We start from the raw sequence: 27,743 nt of genomic DNA on the forward strand, positions 1-27,743 counted from the left end.
GCTCTTAGGACCCATCAGGCACAGCTTTTAACGTTCACATTGCCACTCTGGTGCCCTTGTCGCATCTGGTTAATGAAAGGAGAATTCCATAAGGATAGGAATCAGGTTTTCTTCATCTGTGTGACCCCCAAAGGACCTAAACTAGTATCTGGCACAGAGCAGGCAACTATTATGTATATTTGATTGAATAACCAAAGTAATATGTATCTGCCTGTTCCTACTAGCTAAAAACCTCAATGGCCACAGGTAAGGCCACCTGTAAGTTAGTCTAGATGAGATGCATCGCAGCATGCCCCATGCAGGGAGTTCAGTAAAACTTATCCCAGGCAGAAGAAAATATAGGTTCCCTGCAACGACAGATAATGAAGCAAGAGAAAGGACAGATAATAAGGAAGAAGGGAGCGGTGAGCAAAAGACAGAGGCTGGGAGGGCAGAGGGAGTCAGCCATTTATTTCTACAAAGACAGAGAGCAATACAGGCCAGCTCCAAGCAGCCTCCTGCCTACCGTGGTCAGCTAAGAGTGAGCAAGAAAAAGGCAACGGATTCCTCAGAGAAGAGATGCAGTCCTTCTGTCTGCCTCACTGTGAGGCAGCTGGTTCCCACTCTGTCACAGCTGGGACCCTCCACCCTGCAACCCACAGGTCACAGGCACCTCAATGACAGCACAGCAAGCCTGTGCCTGCCCCTTCCCACTCCCAGGAGGGCAGCAGACCTGGCCCCTAAGAGAGCAGATTTCACAGCAGTCAATTATGCAGACATCTGCAGGACAGAGCTTCCTAACGGAGAATGGGTGACCCTGGGTCCTCAGCTTTTGTGACAATCGCAAAGCTTGAAGAGATGGAGAGAGCCACCAGGCTAATGCCCAGATGGAACCACTGAGGCCACCGTGGAAGTGGTTGCCTAAGGTCACGTAGTGTCACAGATGCCTCTCTATCCTCCTTGGAATCCATCCTGCCCCAATGCCTTCCTCCTTCCCCAAAAGCACTTCCTGTTTGTTCAGGGCATATCATATTGATTATGTTTTGCAAATTTGGGGGAAACTTTGCACTCCTTGAAATGTCTGAAGAATCTCCACTCAAAGGTGTTAGCAAACACTGTTGAAAGGAATGGGGTTGAAAAGGAAGGGGGCAGCATAGGAGTTTGGGAGGTGCCTTGCTGGCCCCTCTTTCCCCAGAGAAACACTAGAGTTGGTTGGGGGTGGGCACCAGGGAATGGCTTGGGCAGTGGTTTCCATTGCGCAGTAGAAGGCAGGGGATCCAGAAAGAGTGAAGAACAGAAGTTAAAAAAGGCTTGCTGCTCAGTCTGGACAGTTGACCGGGAACAGCTCTTTCTGCTTTTAGCAAGAAGCCGGTGTTCGAGCTCTGCTTGGCCCCACCCCCCCTTCTCTTTCCTGGAGAGCACCCTGGTGCAGAGGCTGCGGCCCTGCCCTTGGCAAGGAGGTTCACAGTCACCTCTGAGGCTTCCCAGACCTGACAGAGCCGAGCGCAGGTGGACAACCACCTGGCCCGAGTCGTCAGGGCTGCTAAAGCACTCCTGCCACTCTGTGGGGCTGGAGAAAAATCACGTTTACCTGACTTTTCTCAGGGAGTGTTCTGTAAGTGATCAGAAGGAATAAGGTGCCAAAAAACTCTCCAAGTGTGCATGGTGGGAGTGCGTAAAGATGGGCAGTGAAACCCCCAAAGATCCTGCTGAATAAAAGATGATAACATAACTGCCTTCTAAGGAGGGTGGGCCAAGTGGGGTGTACAAGCCCAAGGCTGGGCCCAGGTCTCCAGGAAGGAGGCAATTCTGAGACTCCCAGTGGTCAGCCTCTCCTTTCCTCCTGCCCAGTATATAACTTCTCCATCAAATGTTTAAAGAGTTTACATTTGAAGGGGCGTCCAATGGTTGCCTGCACGGGATATACACATCCTGGTTGGCCCAGAGGCCTGGCCTCAAATCCTGGGGCGCTTCCAGGATCTGTCAGCTAAGCCCGCAGCCCTGCAGGGACCAGAGCCGGTCTCAGAAACCCGGCCTACCTTTAGTCAACTGATGAAGGCGAGGTTCCCCAAGGTACTGAGAAGGCGGTTGCCAACACACTCCAAGCCCAAGAACTCTGGAGCTGGAGCAGAAAGAACTCTTTCCCGCACACCAGAAGGAGCTAAGGCCAAGACCGAGGAAGCTGGGGGACACAAGTTCAGCCATCTGACGTCCCTGGCACTGCCCCAGTGAAAAGGGCGTGGCCTGGCTTCTGACTGTAACCAACTCAGGATGGAGAGCACAAGGCAGCCCACAGCTTCTGTGGGTCTCTATTCAGTAAGAGAAACTGACAGTAGGAAGCAGCCAGTGTAGCAACAAGCAACCTTGACGGAGGGACGGCGGGGTGGGGCACTGCCCACAGGTACTAAGTGCCTACTGCATACCAAGCACTGTGCTATGCACTGTCTGTGCACCATCCCATTCAACTCTCACAACAATGCTTTGAGAGAGAACGATTGTCCCCAGATGAGGATAGCAAAGCTCCAAGTTAGTATAGCGACTCGCCCAAGGTCACCCTGCCAAGGTCAGCAGCATAGTGTAACTCCAAAGTCCATGCTCTTCCCATAGCCCTCCCACAGCAAAGTTATTCTTGCCCCTTGGCTAGTGTGAAACAAAATAACGGTCAGGTATGCGATTATATAATTCTCAGATGCTTACTTCCTTAGGGGATAGCTGGGGAGCGGCTGTGCACCACCAACTAGACGCCTCCCTCTTCCCCACTTCCTGCCCTCTGCAGACCCCTCTACCCACCCCCCCCATATGCCTGCTCTCCGGGGGCACAGTGGACTTAAACACAGCAGGAAGAAGCAACAAGGCCAGCAAGATTACAGGCTGCTACTAACTTTCATTTATCATCATCTCCACCCATCCAGCAGACCAACCACCTTGGCTTCTTTTGCAGCCAACTAGACCAAATCCCGAACAGCCAACGATTTCAGCTAGTAAAGGAACCCAAGCAGCTCGGAGCTGGGGAGATACAACTGTGCCTTGCAGCTGGCCTTGGGGACAAAGGTCCACCTCCCATCCCATCCCTACATAGGCTCAGAACCCGCTGAGGGGGGCTGTTCCAGACCCACTTCAGACTTCAGTCTCTGATCGTCCCTGATACTCCCAGCCAGCCGGCCCCCAGTCCCCAGCAAACTCCGCTCGGCTCCAGTGGGCTGGGACCTGCACTGAACTATCAGAACAGCTTCTGCTGCAAACATCCCCTCCCAATTACGTCCGCCTTGGGCCAGTGTCAAACACCAGTGTGCTGCCCCTGGCACAACCCGCCCAGTGGCACAGGGGGACCACACACCCGGTGGCGCAGGGAGGCTGGCCCAAATTAGACCCTGCCATGGGCAAACCAAAGAACAGAGCTGAGAATTGATGGGTCAAGCTCAGTTTGGCTCTGTTGCTCTGCCCGAGCAATACAAAACCCACGCAACGGACCCAGTGCAGTGCCAAGGGGGAGAGATATTCAAGCACAGCCCTCCTTGCCAAGCTTGTTATCCAGATCCAAGACCTGAGCTCAGATTGGTCTCAAGCTCAACTCAGAGGCTCAAGGGCCCAGGCCACTGCGGGGAAGCCAGGCAGCTGGGGCTGCAGCAGAGGGCGAGACCCTTACCTTACTCTGTGGGGGCGAGGCCGCCAGCTGTTGCTGCTTCGCGATGTTCTCTGACAAGCACCAGCACACCCTCTTCTTCTGCTCCTGCGAGTGCGCTTCCAAAGTGAATAAGCACTCTGCCTTCTGACGTCAGGGAAAATAGAGAAAGGGACGGTCAGGGCTGCTCCCTGGTTCTGGGGGCTCCCAGGCCCCAGCCCATCCCTGGGCTCTGGAGGGCGAGGCTGCAGCAGGGAGGGGAGTGCCCACTAAAAGCCACAAATGCACACTAATCCCTGGTGACATCGAGGCAGCCAGAGGAGCAGGGAAGCTGGGTCGGGGGCCAGCTGGAGAGCCTTGTGCCCACAGGTTGGGGGAAGGGTAGCGGGTGGTGGTTCTCAACACAGTGGAGGTCTGTGGAGAGCCTCAGAACAGAGACGGTGAGGTCACCCCCGGGAATAGGCAGCACAAAGCAGCGGCTGGGAGAGCACATGGGGAACCCAGAGGGCCAAGGTCTCTGCCCTGCTGATGCTCTGTGGAGCCAGCAGCCCCGTCCGCAGCTGCCAGGCCCCCCTCCCCCACCCAGGGCACACTCATCTGATCACTAGGCCACGGTTAGAGGGACGGACATACCGACAGAAGCCTTTGGAAAGTCTTTGGCAGGCACAGCCCAGTGGCCCTCCCAGCCCCGCTACTGCCTGCACATGAGCAGGGTCTGACCCAGGGCCGCTCAGCCCCCTGAGCGCAACAGCCTCTGGCACTGCTGTCATTTAAATCCCACTTTGCTGTTTAACCTTATTAAGGGCTGCAGCCTTGTCTGTCCAACTAGACCAGGAGGAGCTCCTTCTCAGAAGGCCTTTTTCATCCGGACACAGCACAGTGCTTAGCAAGTAATGGCTCGGTAAGCTCTGGCTCCCTGGAGGGACTCTCAGGAGGAGGCCAAAGCCAGGCCTGCTTTGCAGGGACCCAGGGAGGGGGCTCCGAAGCCGTCAGAATGCACTGGGTGGGGAGGGGCGGTGCGGCACGCCCGGTGCTATCATCCCCTACAGCACACTCTGATCTGGGGATCAGGAGCTCCTTCTGACTCCACTGGAATTTGATTATAACCGCGCAGGGCTGCGATTAGATGAACTCGGCCAGGGAGCTAGCTGGACGGCTTGAAACAGAGAAGACGGTGTTTGTATGCAGTCCTGCCTTGGTTTGCAGTTGGACAGGCTCGGTCTGAGTCCCAGCTTGAGGACACTTCCTAGCTGGTGTCCTCAGAAATGTCTACAACATGGGAATGATAATGCTATCCCCCATGTCTCAGAGCCACTGAGGAGGCAAGTGATGAAGGCCATCTCAGGCCTCAACACACAGCAGCTACTGCTGTTTTTACTTCATTCATTCAACACATATTTATTGAGCACTTGCTATGTGTCAGGGATTGGACTAGTCCCTGGGGTAAAGGGAGAAATAAGAGGCACAGCTCTTGGCCTCAGCTGGGGGCAGACAATAAACCAATAAACAATTAAACAATATAATTATAAATTGTGAAAAGGCCACACAGGGAGATATTCCTACTTGAGCCTGGTGGCCAGAGAAGGCGTCTCCGCAGCACTCAGCGGGTCCTGAACAATAAGGAGCCAGCAAAGACAGTGCTTGAGAGAAACTCCTCCGTAGAAAGAAAGGCAAATGCAAGGCCTTATTTTTCTGTGAGGCTCTTGGGCTCAGTGGTTATCGGCATCACCTAACAGCATCTGGGAACATTCTCTGCCATGCCAGCCAGCACGGCCCTAGCGACGCCTCCCTTCAGGGCGGGGCAGCTCCCATGCTAAATGCTCCCTGGGTGCAGCCATTCCTCTCCTGCCCAAAAGTGCTCAGAAGCTGATCTTCCTAAAAACACTGAATAGAGAGGGAAGAAAGCCCTGCCCCAGGGCTTCTTGGAACTGGGTGGCTAGGTGAGGCAATCCTATCACTTAACAACAGGTTTCCTCCACTTCCCAGAACTCCCAGCCCACTGCAGGGTAGGGCACACCCAACAAAAGACCCCAGGATTCCCCAGGGAGAAGTCAGGTGGGGCAGGACACAAGGAGCAGGCCCTTTGCTCCCCCTGCCAGGGGAGGGCTGAGGCAGGGGCTTTGGGCCCCTCCAGCTTGGAAAAGGCCATCACCCCACAAAGCTGGCCCGGTTCTGCCTCTACCTTGCTGTTTGGTTTTCGGCAAGTGCCTTAATTTCTCTGAGCCCCAAATCCTCTTCTCTTTCAGTTCTAAAGCAGGAAGTCTGCCATAATAACAACTCCTTTTATCAAATTATCAATTTAAAAAAAGCACTTTGCCATCCATGTTCTCAAAAGAAGTTTCTAATCTTAAGGACCTAAGCCCAGGCCTGGCCTGGCAGCTAGCCATCTTAGATGCATTATTAGGACGCCAGGCCCAAGACTCCTCCTGAGGTGCTGCCTAGAGCTTTGAGGCTGGCCAGGCCAGGAGAGACGGCATGGAGCCAGACCCTCTGGGGGGCTGAATGCCCATCTGCCTAAGTCTGTCTGAATAAGCCCCAGTGCCGTCCTGGCTGCCCCTGCAGGTGGACCGTCTCTCTCAACCCACCACGTGACCCAACCTGTCAGTTGCAGACTGACACACACGGGCCCTCCGTACCAGGCTCCAGGGCTTAGGGGGCCAGCTACCCTGAAGGCACCTTCACAGAACTCATTCAGAGGCAGGGCCTCGAGTCTGCAGGGTGGTTAGCCAAGCACAGACCTGTTCCCCAGGTACAGCAGTGCTGGGCCCAGACCTCGCCATTCAAACACGAGCGCCCCCAAATTCAATGAGAAACCCAGCTTCTCCTGGCCTCTTTAAAACCCCCATTTTGCCTCACCACCCTGTCCCTAAATGAATGTTATCTTTGTAAAAACTAAAACCTCTGCCTGTACTAGTTTACATTTGTTCACTTGTTTTGACAAACGTTCTCCCAATAACCCCACGACATAGGGAGGAAGGAAAGGCACAGGTGTTACGGGTTTTCAATGAGAAAACAGAGGTTCAGAGAGGTTAGGCTGGCGGCTCCAGGAGGTCTCAGGAGAGGAGATGTTCCAAGTCGGACTTCTGTCTCCTCCAGAGCCTGCGATCTTGTCACATTTGTGTAACTGCATGTGTACATTACAAAGGACATGAGATAGTCCTCTTAGCCTTCTTTTTAAAAGATCAATAAGTCATTGGTGAGGTCCGTAATGGAGGGGAGATGAATCTGAGATGCTCTCCTCCTGCTATGGAAGCCGACAAAATAACAATGACCATTCACTGTTAACCTCACCGTGTGCCAGGCTCTGAGCTAAGTGAGTGCCTTGGACACAGCATTTTATTGAATCTCATTTAATCATTACAACAACCTCACAAAATAGGCCTCCTCGGCCTTGTTTCAGAGATGAGTAAGTGACGTGCCTAGATCACTCAGTTAGGAAAGGGCAGAACCGAGATCCCAGTCTAGGTCTTCTTAACCCTGCCGCGCAGGCTGAACGAAGTGAATGGAACCAGCATTCCTTAGAGAACGGTCCCTGGTCCATGTGCACTTTGACACAGTGCCCCTGGTGCTCCGCAGCTAGCAGTGGGCTGCATCTGCCCCATGGATTGGCAGGAGCCGAGGGACACGTGTCCAGGGGAATAGAGGCCCCAAGGCCGAGGACTACTTAGGGGAACCCCACTCAGACCTACTGCTGGGGCATAAACAGAGCAGAGCAGGGTGATGGGGGCTTTCTCAATGCAATGGAAAACTCTCCAAATCCTAACTCTCTTGCCCTGGTGTCTTCTCTGGGTGCCACCTGCCTGTTAGGCAATGAAGAGATACCACTTGTTGGAAGTTCCACCCCAGATGTGAGTTTGGGGTTCTCTGTGAGATCCAAAACCACCTTGAGGTGTGTCCCAGGCTACAGAGCGAGCAGGCATCCGGTCTCCTTCATTATAGACATGCCTCTCATAAACAGCAGCCCATTAAGAGAAAAGAAAGGCTTCTGACTGCCTGTGAACTTCAATCCCCCAGCTTCCTGGGGTCAGATCACCTGGCACTTAACTGAAATAAAAGGCCCAGATCAATATCCCTTCATCAGTGTTTGGGAGGCTGGGAGGTCTCAGTTCCCAGGAAACAAATGAGCAGAAGTGCTTTTCTCTGGGAAAAACAAACGCAGCTTGGCAGGAAGCTCCCTTGGCATTAAAGAACCTGGGGCTTCATTTCACTCCCTGCCAGAGGGAATTGGAATCCAGAGTAGTGAGCATAGAGGGGCAAATGCTCTGGCTGTTCCCAGCCCAGCTCACAGCTTCGGAGCTGCTCACGGGGCTCTGCAGAACTGAACACCCGCTCACTCTGAAGCACCTCCGCCAGCGACTCCCAGTGCCTGCTGGGATGCACCAACCCCGGGGAGGATATCCAATGTCTTCTGGGCCCTTGGGCTGCCATTCCAGGCAGCCAGGGTCCCCAGTTCAGCTCTGACAGTGCACACAGCCTTTGGCAACTCTCTGCTCTCCCCTGAAGCTAACTCATCAAATGGTCTTCTCTTGAGAAGTCTTTGGGAAGGGACTGTCTCAAAGGCCTGCTCTCCTATCTTAGCCAGGAACTGAAGGAATGCTTTTCAATCACAAATGACACACCCATTCCTTCTCAAAAGGGTGTACTCCTCTTGGGCAGGTAGTGGAGACCATGCCCCACCCACAGGGTGTGGCCAGTGTAGCCTTTCCCACAGCTCCGACAGGTTCCCAGGACTATTGGGTGGGATAGACTTAAGTAGAAGCAGAGGAACAACAATGGGTCTAATGAACCCTTGCTTGGGACAGAGAGCTCCCCTGCTCACATTAGCAGACACAAAAAATTCACTAAAAATCTCAAGGAATTTGATGGCTCAGGAGCTCAGCTTTTTCATCACCAAGAACCTCTGATTAAACCCCTGGTTTAATGGCATTTTATCTCCCAAACCATGTCAAGCAATAAGCTATCTGCCCAACTTTGCTCAGCAAAGGCATGGCACTGCCCATCCAAGCTCCTGATCAGGCCGAGACAACCAGGAATGCCAATCACTTCACAGGCATCATTCCAGACCAAAGCACAGACACTTGGTGTATCCTTTAGCCAGTGTTATCTGGCTCAGGTAAAGTTACAATTACCTCCAGGCCACTGTAAACACTGACAAGACCCTTAGGAGGGGTCCTGGGTGGTACTTTCTAGAAAAAGAGGAAGGAAGAGGCAGGCACAGAATGAGGGCAATCCCAGAGGAAGGGCTCCCAAATGAATAGGGTGATATGCAGCTGTCAGGCCACACCCTCACTGTGACCCTCCCTTGTAAGTGCTGGAAACCAGGGGTCCTGAGCAGGAGGTCACAGAGTCCTCTGCCCTTCTACACAAAGGGAAGAGATACAGGGCTGTTTCTCATTCCGCGGGGCAGGAAACTGCCACACTGAGCCTGCCCAGGGCCACTGCACGAGGTGGGATAGAAGTGGCATCAGAACCCTGGATGAGAACCCATCCCAACATCTCCCCTCAAGCACTAGGTCACAGATGTCTCCTCAGACTCAGAGAGAAGGACTCACCTCTGCTAGATACAGCACACAGAATTTCAGGTCTTCGGAAGAACCTTGGGGAACAAAAGGTAAGACTTGCATTAGCATTGGCTACAGAGCCTCAGCAGTTTGCTCCCACACAGCCAGCTGTCCCACCCAGAGGGCTGTGTGGGGGACTTTCTGGAAAAAAAGGAAGAAGCAGGCACGGGACACATGGAGATCTCTGGAGGAAATGCCATGTAACAGCTAACCAGGGGGCCACACAGCTGCAAGGCCTTTGCCTGCGGGCAAGCCTGACTCAGAGAAGGCTGAGGTCACACCCCCACGAGTGGTGGCCAGGTCAGGGAGCTGTCACCCATCCCAGGCCCCTTCCTTCCCGCCCTCTCTGTGATAAGGGGCAGGGAGGTAGCACACATTGGGGTTTTCCTTTCAACATTCCAAATGTCTTTGCCATTTTGAAATTCAACAAGGGGCCACTTAGTCACGGAGCGGTCCTTGTCCCCCCCTCCCCCCTGAGGAATTCGTGGGCTGCACAGGAAGGGGTCCCCAATCATGGGCTGGGTGGAGTGCAGAGATGGCCTCCCAGCCCAGGCCCAACCCCCCCCCTCCCCCGTGTGTTTTTCTGCAGCCATCCGGCCCATCTAGAATCCCAAAGTCAGCCATTGGCCAGGCGCTCTCCACCAGGAGGGCGGCTGAGAGGGACTGTTGGCTGCTCCCCACCCGTCCGGCAGGGGAGCTAAAGTGGCATTCCCACCAGAAGGCCACAGATGACTCGGTCAGAGTGCTTCGGAAGCACAAAGGCTGAGAGATGGCCCCCGGCTGTTGGGGGAGGTTTCGGCGGAGGATCCTTTTGAGCTGGAACTCAAGACAGAAGAAGGGGCGAGCCAGGAGGCGGACGGCAGGTGAAGGTTTGGAGAAGAAGCACAAGATGAGCTCGAGGGACAGCCAGTGCGGAGAGGAGCCCCATCCTCCTCTAGGACAACCTGCTCCTCACCGGGCAATCGTCTGGGCACCGTCTGGGGACGCTCAGTGACTTCCCATACTTCAAGCAATAGGCCTCACCAGGCGGGTTGTCAGTTTTGAGGGAAGCAGCCACACTGCACATTGTATAACAGCAAACGCTTAAAGCGCCACAGAATTTGAGAGCGCTATGGTGCTGCATGCCAGCCGGCCAAATGCTTTACTTATATGAGCTCAACCCTCGTAACACCCACGACGAGGGGTTATTATCACCCATGATTTAAAAATCATTCTCACCGGTGAGAAAGCCAAGGCACAAATGGCTTGAGTAACAAGTTCTACGTAGAAAGGGAAAGAAACGAGATTTCCACCCAGGAAGCCTGGCTCCAGAGCCCACGCTCTGAACCATTCACCCCCTCTCAAATGCCTCTGCTGGTCCCTCCAAGGAACCAGCCCAGTGCTGACCCCTCCACATGTACCTGAATCAAAGAAATTGTTAAAGAGACTACAAACTGTGTTGCCAAGTAAGGGTTTGCACCTTGCAAAGTGCAAGGTGCAGAGACAGTGGGTCAAGCCTACTCCTAAGAAAAGTAGTGAGTGAAGGCCAGGCCCCCTCAGAGCAAGGCAGTGGGCAGTTGCTGGGCCAACCATCCCTCGGCCAGGGCACCAAACAGAGCCAGATAAAGAAAATCCCACGAGTAAACACGGTTCACTTTGGACTTGGGATGCATCCAGCATGCGTAAGGACCCCGTCATTTCAAAGCTTCTGCCACTTCTTTGCATTGCTGAGAGTGGAAACAAAAGGAATTGGTTTCTTTTGTTTAAGAAAACACAGTGGGATGTTTCCTTGACTTCCCAGAAGCCGACTTTAGTGCCGGGAGAGAAACTAAAAAACCTCAGTAAGAAAAATAACAGAAATTTGGGCTTTAGAAGCTGGCAGTGAGAAAAGAGAAGGCTCCGTCTTGAAGGGAGGGGAAAGCTAAGGATACAGGAGCCTTGGGGAGACACGAGGCTGAGGTGGGGGGATGCAGCACAGGGCTCGTTCCCACGATGAGGGACTGCGGACGACGGCCTTGACCACATTTCTGTGACATGCCCCCCACACTCGTCTGTGACCCCAACCCTCTATGACTCCGCTGACGTCTGCTCCCCATCCTGGCCTTGTGCTGGCAGCGCTCTGAGGGAGAGACAGAATGAGGGCAGCGCTCAGCATGGCTCAGAGTCTCTGCAGCCAAGGGTGCCAGGACGGAGGCGCAGCTGTGGAAGAGCAGGCTGTCCGGCAGCCGACCCAGGAGAGGGACCTCGGCCCCACCAGAAACCCTTCTGACACATTAGATTGAGCTCTGAACTCTCCTGCGTGTGGGCATGGGGACGGTGTAAGGGAAAAGGGGCAGGCACATTTGGGTTTCTATGGAACATTCCAAACGCTTTTGCCATCACGTAACAAGGAGCCATTGGGGTTTGGGGTGGGCCTTGCTTCCCACCAATGAAACTCTCGGTCCACCTAGAAAGTCCCCAGTCACGGGCTGAGTAGGGCTCAGACAGGCTTCCCTACCCAGGCCTGAGCCCTCTGTCATTTTCCCAAAGTCCTCTCAAGGCTGAGCTGAGATCCCAAACTCAGCCATTCACCAAGGCCTCTTTACCCTGTAAGACAAGCCAGAGGGTTCTTGTGTCCATTTTCCAGATACAGAAACTGAGGCCCAAGGGGGGAAAACAACTTCTACGAGGCATACGGTGAGAAAGTGAGAGCTGACATGTGAACCGAGGACGACCTGCCTCCAAAGCCTGTGTTCCGACCGCTACGTCACACTTCTGCCCCCAACCAGTCTATCTTTCTGTCGTTCCCCTGGCCCACGTGCTCCAGGGGCATAGAACTTTCCCTCCCTCCACTCACCCTGATGGCCAGCTCTGAGGTGGGCCCGGAGGATGTGCCTGGAGAAGGGCAACCCACTGCACTGAACTCCAAGCATCCCAGTGGCCGGGACCTCAGCAGCTGAGTTTCCAAGGCTGGGCACCTGGGTCAGCAGGGTGGACGGACAGCCCAAGAATCAGCTAGACATTTCCAGGCCATCTTGAGAGACCAGAGCGGCCAGGAAGACACACTGTGGGCGGGATGCTGGCCGCCTGGGAGGCAGAAACACAAAGAGCCACAAAGTCGGTGGGCGGCAGAGGCAGGAAGAGGCCACAATGGGCCCTGGCTGACCGGAGATGTCCCAATTGTTAGCACCAGCCCTCCGCCTGTTTCCATCACACTGCCACGCAGGCCACACTGTAGCTTGGGGACAGCTGGACAGGAGGAGGGCGGGCGAGGTTTAAGCAGCCACCCGCCTGGATCCCTGGGCGAGGAGGGCACTCCTGGCCCCCAAGCTGGGGCAGTATTTCTGGTCTCCTTTCGGCCATTCATTCACTCACCCAACAAACATTTCTTGAGCACCCACGATGCTCTGGGCCCCGTGACAGACCCTGGAAATACCCTTCAGAGAGGTCACATGAGGCACTCCTTGGTCCTTGGGTGGGGCAGATTCTCCCCGGCCAGGAACAGCTCTCACCAGTCCCAGCCCCCAGGAAAGGCTGAGCATGTTCCTCACTGACCATCTCCTTTGCCCCAAATTGAACTCTTCACACATGTTGAAACAAAAAACCTAGCAGCGTGAACAATGTTAATGAGAGACCATTCAGCCAACAGAAGCTCCAGCTGAGCCCCAAATGCATCTCTTAAAAGCCTCACTCAGGCCTTCGCCAGCCCCCAGTAGGTCTCTGGGGGCACAAGGGAGGCAGGCAGGAAATCGGGCGTGGACCGCAGGAGAAGGGGTCACCGGAGTTCTGCACACCCTGGGACCCGCAGGGCTGTCTCAGGGGAGGGGGGTGCTGGGGAGGAGGCGAGCGCTCCACCAATGACTGGAAAGAAATCTAAGCAATGGAATGTGCACCTTGAGTGCTCGATGTTACTGAACCATTTCCTTCGCTCTCCGCTCATGGGCTCCCTGGAGAGCTGTATTCACTGTGTTTGCTCACTGACACTGCTAGAGAAGGGCAGGCGGTTTGTCTGCACCAAACCATCTGCCCAGCAGGGTCCATACAGGCATGCACACATACACGGATGTGCGCGCACACACACATCCCCCTCCCATGCCAACCCATGAGCTCTAATAGCATGGTCGTCGCTCATAAGGAGCGCTGGCCTTGGCCACCCACGGCTTGCCACCTGCAGGGAGAGGATGCGGTCTTGGCCCAAGGAAGCCATGCCTGCACAAGTCTGTAGCTCACAGGGGCTCAGCATCTGGGAAGTATCTCTGCAGCACCTCAAGGCCCGACAGAACCTACCAAGGCCATCCACCACCCAGTGGAAGATGGAGCTTGCCCTGCCTCTGACTTCAAACTTTGGGTCTGGGGGCTCCAGGAGGGGAAGATCCAACCAATTTCCAGTCAGGCCCTGCTCCCCTGAGGTATAGAGACTGGACATGTGGGCACTGTCCGGCTTCTCACAGCTACCTCAGGGTCGGTCTGGGGACATCGGGGCTGGGAGGGAACAGAAAGGACTGGCCCAAGAAACCCAGAAAAGGGAAAGATCCAGCTGGAGCCACGTAGCATGTTAGCAGCAAGGCCGAGCCCAGACCCCAAACTCTTAGGTGCTACGCAGGGCTCTCCCACTGCCCTTGCCACTTTCATCCCAACCCCTACCCAAAGCACAGCCAGTCTGAGCCCCCTTCTTTGCCCTCCCTCTTTTATCAGGAGGATATGCACTACCCTCCAATAAGAGTCCAGTTCTGTAGGCAGCCCGCCCAGGTTACCAAGCACTGCCCCCAGTATTCCTCACAGCTTACTGGGTCCCAGATTGTCTGAGCTGGGTGGGGATGGGCAGGTGCACGGAGCAACAGTGTACAGTGTGTGCTTGTGCACGCGCATGCATGCCGGTGGTGGGAAGGACTCAACAACGCGCATGAAGGGGAAGCTGGTTAGAGGGAAGGAGGAAAGGGCAGAGCAGCAGGAAACCAAGGGCAGTAGCTCTCACCTGCCCTCCTCCCACGGCAGCTCCCTGCGACTCCAGGCTCAGCTTGTTCTGAGGGCTGCTCCTTATCACTGACCTTGGTCAGGATGGTGGGGAGCGGGGGTGCCCCGAGAGAGGGGCTGGCCTCTGAGGGAGGTACCTTGCTTTTCCCCCTCAGTGGGCAGGGGAAAGCCAGAGACAGAGAAGAAGTTGTAAGTGACTTCCTGTGTGGTGGCGAAAGTGGAGGTTCTCACTGCCTGGTGTCTGAGGGGGGGCCCGCAGGGGCTGAGCACACAGGTCAGGTCTGCAAACAGGCAGGAAGTTTTCCTGGAGCAAAACCCGTCAAAACAGAATTCTTTTGCTGGGTAATATTTTCCTCCCAGCCCCCGTCACCCATGCTCAAACAGGTCTGTTGTTGTTTTCATAATCTGGGAGAGGAAATCAAGCCCCTTTGAGCGGAGACCTCAGGCGCCAAACCAAACCGCTCAGCAGATACTCCCAGCTGGCTTTCCGTTCCAGAGCGGAGGAGGGCACGATGGAAAGTTTGGGGTAGAGAGTCACTCCACACTCCCACGTGCTCCTGCTCACCAGCCCCAGCCACACGCGCTCCAGCTTCCTGGGGCCAAAGCACTAAATTAACGGAGCCGAGAAGGAGCAGTGGTCTCCTGTGCCGGAAATGTGGTGAGTGTGGCTGCAACGAGCACTTATTGGGCACCTGGTGTGGGTCAGCTACTTTGCATACATGACCTAATTTAATCTTCACAGCAACCTCCTGGGTCACTGTGGAATCCCACATTCATACATTTGGAGCCAGGCTCAGACAGGGTGAGTAACTTGCCCAACGCCATACAGGTAGCGAGAGGCAGGCCCAAGATCGGAACACAGGTCTAAGTCCAAAGCTCTCCCCACCGCACTCCACAGCCCCCCAAAACATCTCCGGAACAGAAACCTCCCAGCAAAGGTTGGGGTGTGTAGGGAGGCTTGCCAGCCTCGAACGGAATACCAGAGTCTGAGAGCCCACAGCCCAGGGGCAGGACCTGACCACACATGCTCAAGTGCCCCAGACCGTGGACAGCTCTGCACCAGAGCGCCGGACACAAACAGAGCACCCAGGCTGCCCAGAGCGGTGAACTCAGAACACTGTGGGAGGTGGCCCAGGACCTCCTGGGCACAAACTTACCTTCCTGCAGCTTCACGCTCTGGAGGTAGAGAGGGTTCCTCAGGACGTTGCAGCGGCCCGGCTCATCTTCCTTGGTGAAGAGCAGCAGGTCCGAATAGGCAAACAGTGTCACCTGCATCAGGCGAGAGCAAACAGAATGGGCTCTTCAGCTGTCCCAGAGGCCAGGAGCCACAACTTCCCCAAAGGTCCAGGAAAGGAGTCCTCATCGCCTTAGGCAGAACCTGGAGCAGACTCAGTGTGGCCTCAACCAAGGGCAGAGACCTGCACTGGAGGCAAGAGCGACTTTTTGCCCTACAGTTTTCAACAGCTCCTCTCCTCACAGGAGGAAAAACTAAACCACACAAAAAAGGACCCTCACCCTCCGTGGCAGGTGGCCCCCTGCAAGCTCTCCACAGCCTGACACCTCACAGGCGCCTCCTTTCTGGCCAAAAGCCCCGGAATCACCTTGGCTTGGAGCCATGCTTGAGCTGAAGGATGTCCCGCATCTGCTTGTACTGTCCTCTAACCATCTGGGAAAAAGAGCACTGGACTTCGGCTCAGAAGTCACCAGGCTCTCTCCCCTTAAGTAGTTATGAAAACTCAGTTAAGTCTCCCAAGTGTCCTCATCTGTACAACCAGGGAGAGCCCCTGCCCGGCTCCCTCACAGGCCCCTTTTGCAAGCCCTGTGCAGACAGTGAAAGAAGCATCGTGCAACGTTCACCGCTATTACCAAACTGCTTGCGGTAACTTTAACCAGTTTAAGAAGAAGCCAGTTACTTATGCTCCGACACAGGCATGTGCATAACTTTTATCTCTTTTATGCACCAGCTGCTCCAAAAACAAAGGAGAAAGCTATTTTTAGACATTATAGGTAAACCAACAGGCATGCTCAGCATATTTTTGTGCTGCAGAAATCAACTTGACCCTAATGCCACCAAAGATCACACTGCTCTCTGCTTTGTAAATTCTGCAGTGGCCTTTAGTCAGGAGGAATAAAACCCACGTTTAGATTCTCTGAAGAAAACAAAATATGATTAACTATGTGAACTTCCTTTTGAGGTGTCCAAATCTGATCCTTCGTCTCTTCCCAAGTAAGAAGAGTCAGCCAGCAGGGGCTGGCAGGCACCACTGAGGGCCGCGACGAGTGTGTGTGTGGACTGTCGCTGTAGTTTAAAAGGCCGATATGTTGCCACTTAGCGACCGGGCTGTTAAAGGTGACCCAACAACGCTACCTCTGAGATCATCCCACAGAAACACTCACAAGGCTGTGTGAATATGAACCTACATGGATGTTCTCAGCACTGTTTCATTAAAAAAAACGTACACACACTGAGGTTGAAGAGCAAAGGGACTCAAATACATGGTGACGGAAGGAGACCGGACTTTGGGGGGTGAGCACACAGTGCACAACGTACATAACCTTATACAACCAATGTCACTCCAATAAGTTTCATTTTTTAAGTACATTAATTAATGGCAGTGGGGATGAAGTAAAAAAAAATAGAATAAAATAAACAAGGGTAAAAAAATCATAAACGCTGAAAGTCGAAATAGTGCAATGTGCAAAAGTATCAAGAGTATAATCCAATTTTGTGAAATAAAACTATAATCCTGCCTATATTTAACATTTTTTAAGTGTCGAAGACACCATACTCTTCACTCTGGGGGACGAATTTTTCTTCATACATGTCTGCTTAATTGGAATTACTTTGCAATGATAATCTGTTACTTTTGTAATTTGAAAAAGCATATAAATATTTTCCAAAGGACCCCACGGCTTCCTGAGCACAGCAGAGACACAGAGGTGCGAAGGAATCTGGCCAGAGAGACCACAGGAGGCGTCCGCGAGCAACAGGCTCTGGGACGGGGCCTAACACGAGGGCTCGGGAGCCCCGGGCTGGGAGGGACCCTGGCGATGATGCCCTCCAACCCCCTTCCCACCACAGCCCAGGCCCAACACAGCCCAAAAAGAGCCTCCGTTTGTTGAGCACTTCTTTTCTGCTCCATGGATCCTCACTTGTACACAACACCATTGCCCTCAGTTATATAGATGAGGGCCCTGCAGCTCAGAGAGGTTAAGTGACCTGTCTAAGATAACACAGCCGGGGACCATTGCCCAGGGAGAGCTGACCCCAAAGCAGTCACTATACAGAGAGGAAGTAATATATGCAATACCTATAGTTGTCCTATCCCTGAATGTGAAAGAATCCAAGCAGGGACCAGAAAAAAGGAGCAAAGGAGACCAAAAAATAAATAAAGTTAAGGGAGGGGAAGAAAATGATCGGAGAGTTCAAAAGGATTTGAGGGGTTCGTTGTCTGAGGCGAAGTCTTCAAACAGGAGAAGGCTCTAAACTCGCCCAACACAGGCAAACCGTTGGTCTCCCCGGCCGCTCAGGGGAAGCCTGGCGGCCACCTGCGGGCCCACTGGGAAGCTGGCAGGGGAGGGGCTGGAGAAGTGAGGAGCCTATAAAGTCAAAAAATGGCCCAGGCCCAGAAAGGACTGGGCAGATGCTAAGTGCCCAGGGGCAAGGTACAAAACGCCCCAGGCTGCTGCTCTGGCCCTGATTCCCAGAGCTGGAAATGTGGTCTAGACAGGAAGTGATTAAGGCATGAACGAAGAATTTCCCCCAAGTCGGGTCATGGAAAGGACAGAGCTGGCACACAGCTGAAGACAGGGCCAGTGGCAAGTGCACCAGGGGAGGCAGGTGGGCCCCTCTGCCACGTCACCAGCACCCTGCAGCCTTCACTCCAGCGGGAGCCACAGGGGCCCACGGTGGAGTGATGCCCACCTCCACGGCCCTGTTACCTGCTGCCTGCCAAGTGTCTTCTCTATACTTGCTCCAAAGACACATCTGTTTTCCCAAAGGGTCAAGGATTGAGGAGTTGCTTGGTTAGGGAATCCTTGCAACTTGGAGGGTCCTTTCTCCCAAGTATCCCTAACCAAGCTTCCTCCAGGAATGTGGCCTAAGGGCAGGGTTTGCAGTAAAGACCTTGGTGCCTTAGTTAATGGTAAACTCAGCGGAGTTAGTGTGTAAAGTGAGGGTGTGTCTGTCTTGGGCCCCATAGTATTCCTGGAAGCGCTAGCACAGGGCCCATCGACACTGTAGACGCTCGGTACCCGTTGTTGGAATGTATAAACCAGGCTACTCCATTATGCTAATTTGACCCCAGGGCACATTAATAAAGTCTGTGACTTCCAGGAGTGGGTATGATGAGGACAGTTCGTGGTGTGGGTCTGGATCGGCTCACAGACTTCAGCAAACTCCTGCTCAGAGCAGAGACCAAGAATCACAGGGGAACATTTCTGGACTAAAGATTCCTGTTGAGCATAAGGGAAAACTTTCTACATTTAGCACTCTCTGTTAACAAAACCCGTGTCTGGAGGGACGGCCTCTGCAGACACACTACTTGCTGGAAAACCGTCAGCTGGGAGTTACAGGGAAGCGATCGGAAGGAACACCCCCTGAGGACCAAGCAACGCTGCCGTTCTACAGACTTACTCAAGTCCCTCTTGTGCTGGTTTATATTTCGGGCCTGAATAACGTGGCAGGACACCAAGATGCTCATATACGCTTCCCAGCATAATTTAAGAAACACAAATATATTTATTTTTACTTGTCTTCATAGCACTTTCCTAGATCTTCAAAGGGAGTCCTCTTAGTTCTGAGGCTCCAAAGACCTACGAGCAAAGAGTTTTGGGCCAGACTATAATCAGGTGATGGCTTCAGCTTGTGTTTGCAAGTTTGATTTTAAACAAACAGGCCAGAGGCAGAATGGGATGCTGGGAAGCACTGCTGAGCCCCAGATCCCAGTGCTAATCCTGGCTCCACCTCTTGTGAGCCTAGAGCGCCTCCCGTTAATCTCACTGGCACCTCGGTTTCCTCATCTGTACAGTGGGGACAGTTGTGCCTCTCCTGGAGGTGCTGAGATCTGCTACATGGAACACATGCTCTAGACTTAATAGTAAGTGGACAAACAAAAGGGCAAATTTAGACGTACGTGTGTAGTTCAGGATGGCTGCCATTTCTAAGTGCCTTCTTTGGAATCTCGTGAATTTACGGCCCCACCTCACAACACTGGCCACCTGACTTAGCTCCACCACACCCTCATTCACCAAGCACAGTTCAAGTGACTTCTTATTCCTAACATTCAAATCCCCCTCAATAGATCAAGTTTTACTCCCATCAAGGCAACTTGGAAGATATGCCAAGGTCCTTAAGAAAGTCCCCCAAGAAGGGGTCTGGAAACGTAGTGAGCAATGCCAGGGCGGTAGCATCAATAAGCATGCGGTCTCCCCAGGGAGCTCCTTGGAAAGAGGTGATGCACATTGGAACATATGAGTTCTGGTGTGCTTGTTCAAAAAACAAACAGGGCAGCCTCCTGCTCTGTTAGCCACAATTACACATAATGTCCCAGAATGCTGGGGCTGAGAGGGCCCTTCGAGATCAGCTGCCTCAAATACACACACACACTGTTCAGATGAGACAACTGAGGAAGAAGTCATGAGTGAGCCAGCAGCAGAGCAGGAGCTGGCCGTATGCTTCCTGCCTTCAAGTTTCCTAATATTTCCACGCCATCCCAAGCTGTCACTCAATCCAGCCAGCTAGGGTGCCAGTGCTGAGTCAGGGCCTGATCTGCAGCAAGCCCCTTCCTTACCCTTTCTTCAAGGCCCTCAGGTAGCCTTGAAGATCCCAGGACTCCAGCTTCTGTGCCCAAGTAGGTTTATACTCACGGGACTGAGCTGGAACCTGGCCAGCTCTGTGGATGGGTGGGTGAGTCAAATTCCCTGGGCCAGACATCAGCAGGGGCCAGCTCCCCCAAAGAGGCATGATCTCCACACCCTCTGGCTGGCCGAGCTAAAGCCCAGGAGAAATCACAGACTTATCCCCTTAGAAGAGGATCTGGGTTAATACAGACCCATAAAACCTGCATAACTGATGCTCCTCTAAAAATTCTCTTTGGCTAACAGTTTTCATCTTCTCACCTACAAAGTCATTCATCACAGCTGGGAGGAACGGCCACCTCTTCCACACCTCAGAGGAAGTTAGACCACACAGTGGGATGTCTTCAGGGGCTAGGAAAACTTTCTGACTATCAAAGATGGACTAAACAGCTTTGAGAGGTAGTGAGTTCCTTGTTGTTGGAAATGTACAAGAACAAGCTGGGTCACCGTGCGGTAAGTAGGGCATGGAGGGGATGGAAGCCTTTTCAGGTTTTCTCTGCCCTGAGACTGTACAGTTCTAAGACCCTCAGGAAGAGAGAAGAGTTTGGGGCCCGGAGGACAGCCCACGAGGCCCACCAGGACAGCCCACCTGGAACGCTGTGCGCCAGCCTTACCTCAGCAGCCTTGTTCCTCCCCTCGTACAGCAGCAGCTCCTCTGACAGCAGCAGGGTCCGGGCAGGGTTACAGAGATCTAAAGGCTGAAATCAAAGCGGGGAGTTCAGAGAGGCCTGGTGGAGGGGGCTGGGGGTGGCGGGGAGAGACAGCTTGACACGGCCTGACACAGAAAAGTCTGCCAGCCCTCCTCGCACCCCAAAAACCCACACACCCCCTCATACACAGATGGAAACAGAAAGACAGACGCTCTGCTCCTGGGCGGAACTGTTACTGCCACCTTTACCGCCAGCTCTCACCGCGAAGGCTACACTCTCTGGCAGGAAGTCCAACCACGTGCTGCAACCCCCCTCCACCCCCCGCCGGTCCCTCCACCACACTGGGCTCCTGGGACTTCCCAGGCCCACACCCGCCGTGCCGGCCTGTTCATGCCTCATGGGATGGTCCCTACTCTTAGGTCCAGGCTCTCAGGACACGTCTGGAGAAGTCTCTGGATCCCGAACTAGGCCAGATTGGATCACTTGAGCACCTGCCCACCCCAGAGCTCTGGAGTCCCCAGCAGGGCTTATCCTCATGAATGCGTCTTTATGACATGGCTTCCAGGCACCTGACACCAAATAAGGTGCTGGAGGAAAGAGACAGAAACAAATGTAACAACACACAACAACCTGGACGGTCCCTACAAATAATGTGAAGCAAAGGAAGCAGCGTTCAAAAGACTACATGTGGTACAGTCTCATTAAAACACATTCAAGCCCTGCCCTGAGCGGCGTGGCTCAGTTGCTTAGGGATCGTCCTGCAAAGCAAAAGGTCTCCAGTTTGATTCCTGGTCAGGCACATGCCCAGGCTGCGGGTTCTGTCCCTGGATGAGGCGTCCCCAGACAGGGCACGCAAGAGGCAACCAATCAGTGTTTCTCTCTCACATCAATGCTTCTCTCCGTCTCTTTCTCCCTCCCTTCCCCTCTCTCTAAAAATAAATAAATAAGATCTTTAAAAAACATTCAGAAAGAGGCCAAGCCAAATATATTATTTAGGAAAGCCCACATAGACGGTAAATCTAAAGAAAAGAAAGGAAATGACTGTCATAACGTCAGGCCAGTGGGTGCATCCACTGGGGAGGAGGACATTCCGACCAAGAAGAGATACAGACCCAGTGTCCAGAGCGGCGGCAAGGGTCTAGTCCTCAACCTTAGTGGGTATCCATCCACTTACGATTACTCGTTAAACTGCACATGGAAGTGTTGACCTTTTTTTTTCTTTTTTTTGGTTTACATATTTTATCATTTAAAATTTTTTTGCCACTTTAAAAAAACTCATTCTGTTTTTGCAAAAATGTAAAAACAAAAACAATAACCCTCCTAAGTGCCCAGACTTTGGGGCTACATCCCAAGAAAGAAAAGAGGCCAAGAGAAAGGCAAAGGGTGAGCCCTACTGCAGGGGCCATCTGGGACAGGCGTGTCACCTGCCAGAGGAGCGCGGTGCCCGAGCTCTGCTAGACAGTGCCGGGCCCGGAGTCAGAGGCCAGGAGGACCAGAGAGGAAGTGATGGTCAGGGAGGGAGCTCAGGGAACAGTGTCACCTCTGTGTTGCTGACGAGAGGCTAAATGAATCAAATCTTTATAGACAGCAATTTGTCAATATGTATAAAGAGCCTTTAAAATGTTTATGACCCATGACTCAGTCCTTTTACTTCTAGGAATCCCTTCCAAGGACAATAATCAGAGAGGCAATTCATGCACAGGGATTCTCATGGCAGAGTTATTTACAACAGCAAAAGAAGTTAGACACACGAGTGTCTGAACAGAGAAACGGTTAAATAAATGTGGTGCACCCACATAATAGAAGAGCCCCCAACCACTACAAAACACAGACTCAAAGGGTATTTAATGATGTGATAAATGTTCGTGCAATTTTCCCTTAAAAAGAGCAGCAGTAGGGCCTGGCTGGCATAGCTCAGTGGATTGAGCGCAGGCTGCGAACCAAAGTGTTGCTGGTTTGATTCCCAGTCAGGGCACATGCCTGGGTTGTGGGCCAGGTCCCCAGTGGGGGCCATGTGAGAGGCAACCACACATTGATGTTTGTCTCTCTCTCTTTCTCCCTCCCTTCCCCTCTCTAAAAATAAATAAAATCTTTTTTAAAAAAAGAACAACAGTATATAAATGTACAAAAAGACCTATTTGGGTTTTTTTTTAAATGTGCATATGCACACAGAAAAGACACATAAATGCTCACACTGGCTCTATCTGCATGGTGAAATAAAGAAAGTCTTAGAAAGGGGTAGGAAATGGAGGGGAAAGTAAGAGAAAGGAGACTTGAGTGAATCTCAGGCCACCAGCTACTACCAGCCAGGTAGGTTTGCTTGGAGCAAGGAGACCAGACAAGAGGCCAGACTTCAGGCCTCTGCCTTGGTCATTGCATTGCCACACAACGAACCACTGGAGGAGCCCGGAGGCAGAAGCCCCAGCACACAGACCCTGTGACCATACGACAAGCAACTGTAGAGTGTCTGGCCTGTCCCCAGAGAAAGGGGAGGTTGGGGGGAACCAGGAAGGGACCCTCTTGTTGCTGAGCTCCCCGGCCCCCACTCTCCCATTCCCCCTACTGGAGACCTGTGCTCCGTCGGTATAATCCCCAAAATCCTGAGTACCTGAAGCTATTTATCTTTCCCTAAAGGGAGCCCCAGTCCTGGAATGAGGCACCATCCCTGAGTCCTGGGTGAAGGACCCTCCTCTTTCTCATCTCCTCTAGAGTGAGTCCTTGGGTCCAGCCATAGCTCACCTGGACAAAGACAGGGAACACCAGGACCTTGGGAGCCAGGGTGACATAGGTGCCATAGCTTGAGTGTGGGGTGTGTGGCCTCATGACTGAGCAGTTCTGGTAGTTCGCGTGGCCCTTCATGGTCTGCACTGTCTTCATCAGTCGTGACTTCTTCCCCAGGCCTGTATAGGACTTCCCTTTGCTGGGACTCCCTGATTCTGTAGAACAGAGACAGGAGATAGTGAGACAGTCCCATTCCCCCCAAAAAGGTACCCCCTCCTAGAAAGAGGAACAGACTCAGTCAACAGTCATTTGCTGGGAGCATCTGCTATATGCCAGGTCCTGTGCAAGATGCTCAGACTATAGGGAGGCCCCGGAAGGGCCTTGAACCTCAAGGAATTCTCTCATAGTCTTTGAGAGATAAGGACACATGAATAAGCAACTGCACAGCTAGGATGGTGCTGGCAACCACCAACTGTGCTGCAGGGTGCAGACCCCGTCTGGTGAGCCAGGGCCCAAATCAGACCTATCAGCTTGGCCGCAAACCTATGGAAATCAGGAAATCTTTCACATTTGATAAACCTGAAGGCCCGACCCCACCAGGCCCCACAGTCCCACCCAGAACAATCACCTAGGGCAGAGCAGTGATTGGGTGGCACAGGGCGTGCTCTCTGCTCTCCAGCATCCCCACCACTCCCTGCACACACCCAGTGCTGCTCGCCTACTCCATTGCCTCCCATGTCCCATGAACGAAGGGCCTGGAGATCCAGTCTCTGCAGTGGTAACAGACACAGTGGGCTTTCCCAGGATGCATTGGGGTCTGGCCTTTATTAGCCAAGGGAGCTGGGGCAGCCGGCTCACTTAAGTCAGTCTAGGATGAGGAGTGTGGCACCTGCTTCTCCAGTTGTCACGGAAGAGCACCAGCAAGAAGCCAAATGGCTGTGCCTGAACCCCCCTCCTCTGCCTGCTAGCTTGGTGACCTCTGGCAGCTTACTTCCCCCTCAGAGTCTTGGCTGCCTCTACTATAAGAGTACCAAGCCCACTGGGTTGCTGGGAGGATTAAATGAGATGCTCCAAGGCCCTAGAACAGTGCCTGGGACCTGTAAGTGTACAATTAAAGTTGGCTGCTCACTTATGATGGTGCTTATTGTAAATCCTTCATGTGGAAAGCAAATTAATCTGGTGCTTCAGGAACTCTGGGAGTCCGGGGCTTTATCACAGCTCTGATGTCCTCCCAGCTTCGCCACTAACTCACAAATTACTCCAATCAGAAACAGGAGAGAAAGAGGGGGTAGGACACACCCCTGGGAAAGAGAGCAGAAGGCCCTTAAAGAGGGGACACTGCTAAACACACACCCTCACATTGAACAGGGTGGCACACAGGACTTGATCACGTCCCATCCAATGGTCAGAGTAGCTAAAAAGTCAGGGATTCTCGGACCGGAGCAGGCAGGAGGCACACTCTGGAGCGTTCAGGCTCCACGCACCCCCAGCCCCTCCCAGGGTTCCTGCAGCCAGTGGGGCAGCTGGCCAGCCTTCCCTGACCTGCATGTCCCTGGGTCAAGGCCTCCTACTGCCACCCCCGGTCCTGGCAGCCAGGGAGTAAACAGGTGTCCTGACCCCGGTTACATCTCGGGGAAGCTCCCCACCAACGCGAGGTCCACAACCTCAGAGGAAAAACTCAGCTCAGAAGGTTTCACACTTGCTTCCTACACCCACCTCACACCTCTTCTCACCCAGCGGCATGAGAAAAACAAGTCGACACCCCCAATCCCATGAGTGACCACCCATCCCAGCCTCTCTTGGGGCAGCACTCAAATCACAATCACTAAAACCACTTCCTGCCTTGTCAGGAGGCACTTATAGGAAAGAAGAGAGCGCCTGAGTCCAAGATGGGGCTGGGAGTGTGGCAGGGTGGAGAGAATCTTGCACAAACGCAGCTACACATCTCATCTGATCAGGCCCTGACATCAACTCTGGGCGCTTTGCTGAAGGAACCCATCCCTTACCAGACCTATCAGGGGATCACTTTGTACGTTACATAAACGTCTAACACCCGAAACTAAAACAATATTGAATGTCAACTGTAACCGAAAATTTAAATAAGATTTAGAAAAGAACCCGACCTGTACTTGGAGTCGGACAAGACGCCTGAACTAAGCGCTGCTTCCCAGAGCCTGGCTGTGCAGCCCTGAGCAGGTTCCTTCGCCCTCCGGGCCGGCGGTACCTCTGCCGCAAAGCGCGGCTGCACAGACCACCACCCTGCCCGTTCCAGGGCCAGTGTGGGGCACACAGGGGAGGCGGGTGGGGAGGGCCTGGTGAACGGTGCCAGAGTGTGAGCGCACAAGTGGTCACTACACACCCCAAGCGACAAACAGTCCACCCGCCAGGGCCGCCGTTAGGGCAGGACCTCTGGGCCTCGAACCAAGCTGTGGCTGGAGCCACAGGGTCAGCCTGGAGCTGGACAGTCTAACCTCACACAGGCGAGCCTGGACCGGAGAAGGCCAAACCACACAGGACCGAGAAGCAGGGAGCGCGGCAAAACAGAACAAAGTGAAAGAAAGGTGCCTTGGCTGATGCCCAAATCTGGGCACTGTGCCCCCATCTCAGACGTTTAAAAGAATGCGTTTCTGCCCTCGCTGGGCGGCTCAGTTAGCTGGAGCATCATCCTGTACACCAAACGGCTTCAGGTTCGATTCCCAGTCCGGGTGAGTACAGGAGGCAACCAATTGATGTTTCTCTCACATCAGTGTTTCTCTCTCTCTGTTCCCACTTTCTCTCTCTCCCAAATGAATAAACATATCTATCTTCCAGCAAGGATTTGAAATTCATTTTTAAAAAATAAAATGAAATAAAAATAAAAAGAGGGCACCTGCTCCCTCCCCTCGCCTGGCTGCCCAGGGCTGTCCCAGCACCTTTGCCTGGGGCTGGAGAGTCATGAACGGGCCATTTGACGCACACCTCTGCTTTCAGATGGGAAAGCTCTGCGCAGCTCTGCTTTGTGCAGCCCTCAGACAAGGCTGCTGAGGCCTGGGTGGCTGAGTGACTCACCCAAGGTCATTTGGCCAATAATGGTATAGGGCAGGAGCAACCCAGCTCGTACGGCGGTGGTACCCTGGAGCCGTCTCCACATACCCCTGGGTGATGTATGGCGAGTGGGCCTAGCTCTCCAGAGCTGATTTCTGAAGTCTCTTTTCAAAAATCAATCCGATTGCAACCCACCTACTGAGTGCTGTGAAGGCGAACTACTCGACTCCCCTCCTGCTGCCTCTTACTGTCTCGGCTCCAACCTCCCTTCTCCCCCCTTTTCACTCCAACACCTGCTTCACTGACCAAACACAGTCATTACGAGGCTTTGCTCCAGCTTCTGAGCAAGCCCTGGCTGCTATCCCGCCCCAGCAGTGGCAAATCTGAGGCTGGGCTGTCTTCACAGAGCAGGGGACAATGCCGAGGGTAACAGCAGCCCAGGGGAATGTGCCAAACACAGGCAGGCAGGCACCCCAGGCCCCAAAAGGGCACCAGACACCATTCACCTCAGGATGGCTCAATCCTCCCTCCTGAACGGAGGCCAGGCAGCCCGGCCAGAGGAGGGGACAGAAGCCGGCACCCCGGTGACGGCCTTGGCCTCTGGAGAACCCTGCATGTGTTCGAAGGAAGTTTTGTGTCCTGGATTCCACCCCTCCCTCTAAGCCCCAGGACTTGGAGCTATGAAGACTTGCTCCCTGATAAAGAGCTAAGACGTTCTTGGATATGAAAAGAATTTTTATTATGAAGGAAGGCCAAGTTCTTCACACACTGCACTCAGAAAGTTACGGTCATTATTAACATCATCATCATTGCCTTACTAAGCTGTGTGTCCCTCTCCCCACAGCTTAGGCAGTGCGGCCCTTCTTGGGTCACTAAGCAGTGCGTTCTCAGAGGGGAACTGAAGCGTGGACACAGGTAGAAGGCCAGCAGTGAGACTCAGAGGCATCTCTCGGGCGGAGAGGGGACTGACTCCCAACCGCTAGCCCACCACAGGAGACATGCCCATCCAGCTCCCTTATTCCATGGCCAGTCTGCAAACCCGTAGAGGCAACCAGAGGCACTGTCCCTCCGCTGGCTGAGTAGTGGAAACCCTACAGCATACCTGCTATCTGTCACCCATCTAGCATTGCGCGCAGAAATGAGCCAGCCCAGGCACTGCCCTTAATGAAGTCGTCATTTAGCAGTGGCATCTCCACTGTGACCTAATGTACCAATTAAAACTTTTTAAGCTCAATGTGGAATCACTATCAGAGTTCTCTCCAGAAGGAATGCAGATTCATTTTCGACAGAACAGGCCCAAAGGCCCCAGCCTGGAGAGGATGGAGCCATCTTCCATCGGCAGCACCAGGCCTGATGGAAGCCCTTTCCCCCCAAAAAGACACAGGCGTTCTTCCA

The 27,743-nt window shown here is 53.4% G+C and overlaps 1 protein-coding gene across 5 annotated transcripts in view; it reads right to left on the reverse strand.

Moving 5' to 3' along the window:
* RGS3 (regulator of G protein signaling 3) overlaps positions 1-27,743 on the reverse strand; it is a 116,585-nt gene that overhangs the window by 49,816 nt on the left and 39,026 nt on the right. For 4 of the 5 annotated variants that reach the window (XM_053656187.1, XM_053656188.1, XM_037139494.2 and 1 more), the window contains 5 exons: positions 23,343-23,539; positions 20,568-20,651; positions 15,252-15,363; positions 9,154-9,197; positions 3,626-3,748 (listed from right to left, as the gene is read on the reverse strand). In XM_053656187.1, coding sequence (XP_053512162.1) covers positions 3,626-3,748; positions 9,154-9,197; positions 15,252-15,363; positions 20,568-20,651; positions 23,343-23,539 — 560 coding nt within the window. Of the gene's footprint in view, positions 1-3,625; positions 3,749-9,153; positions 9,198-14,095; positions 14,241-15,251; positions 15,364-20,567; positions 20,652-23,342; positions 23,540-27,743 lie in introns of those variants that run through there. The other variant, XM_053656193.1, reaches the window with a different exon arrangement.

This window comes from Artibeus jamaicensis, unplaced genomic scaffold, assembly GCF_021234435.1.
Source record: "Artibeus jamaicensis isolate MK-2021 breed Jamaican fruit bat unplaced genomic scaffold, CSHL_Jam_final scaffold_1964, whole genome shotgun sequence".
Lineage (NCBI taxonomy): Eukaryota > Metazoa > Chordata > Mammalia > Chiroptera > Phyllostomidae > Artibeus > Artibeus jamaicensis.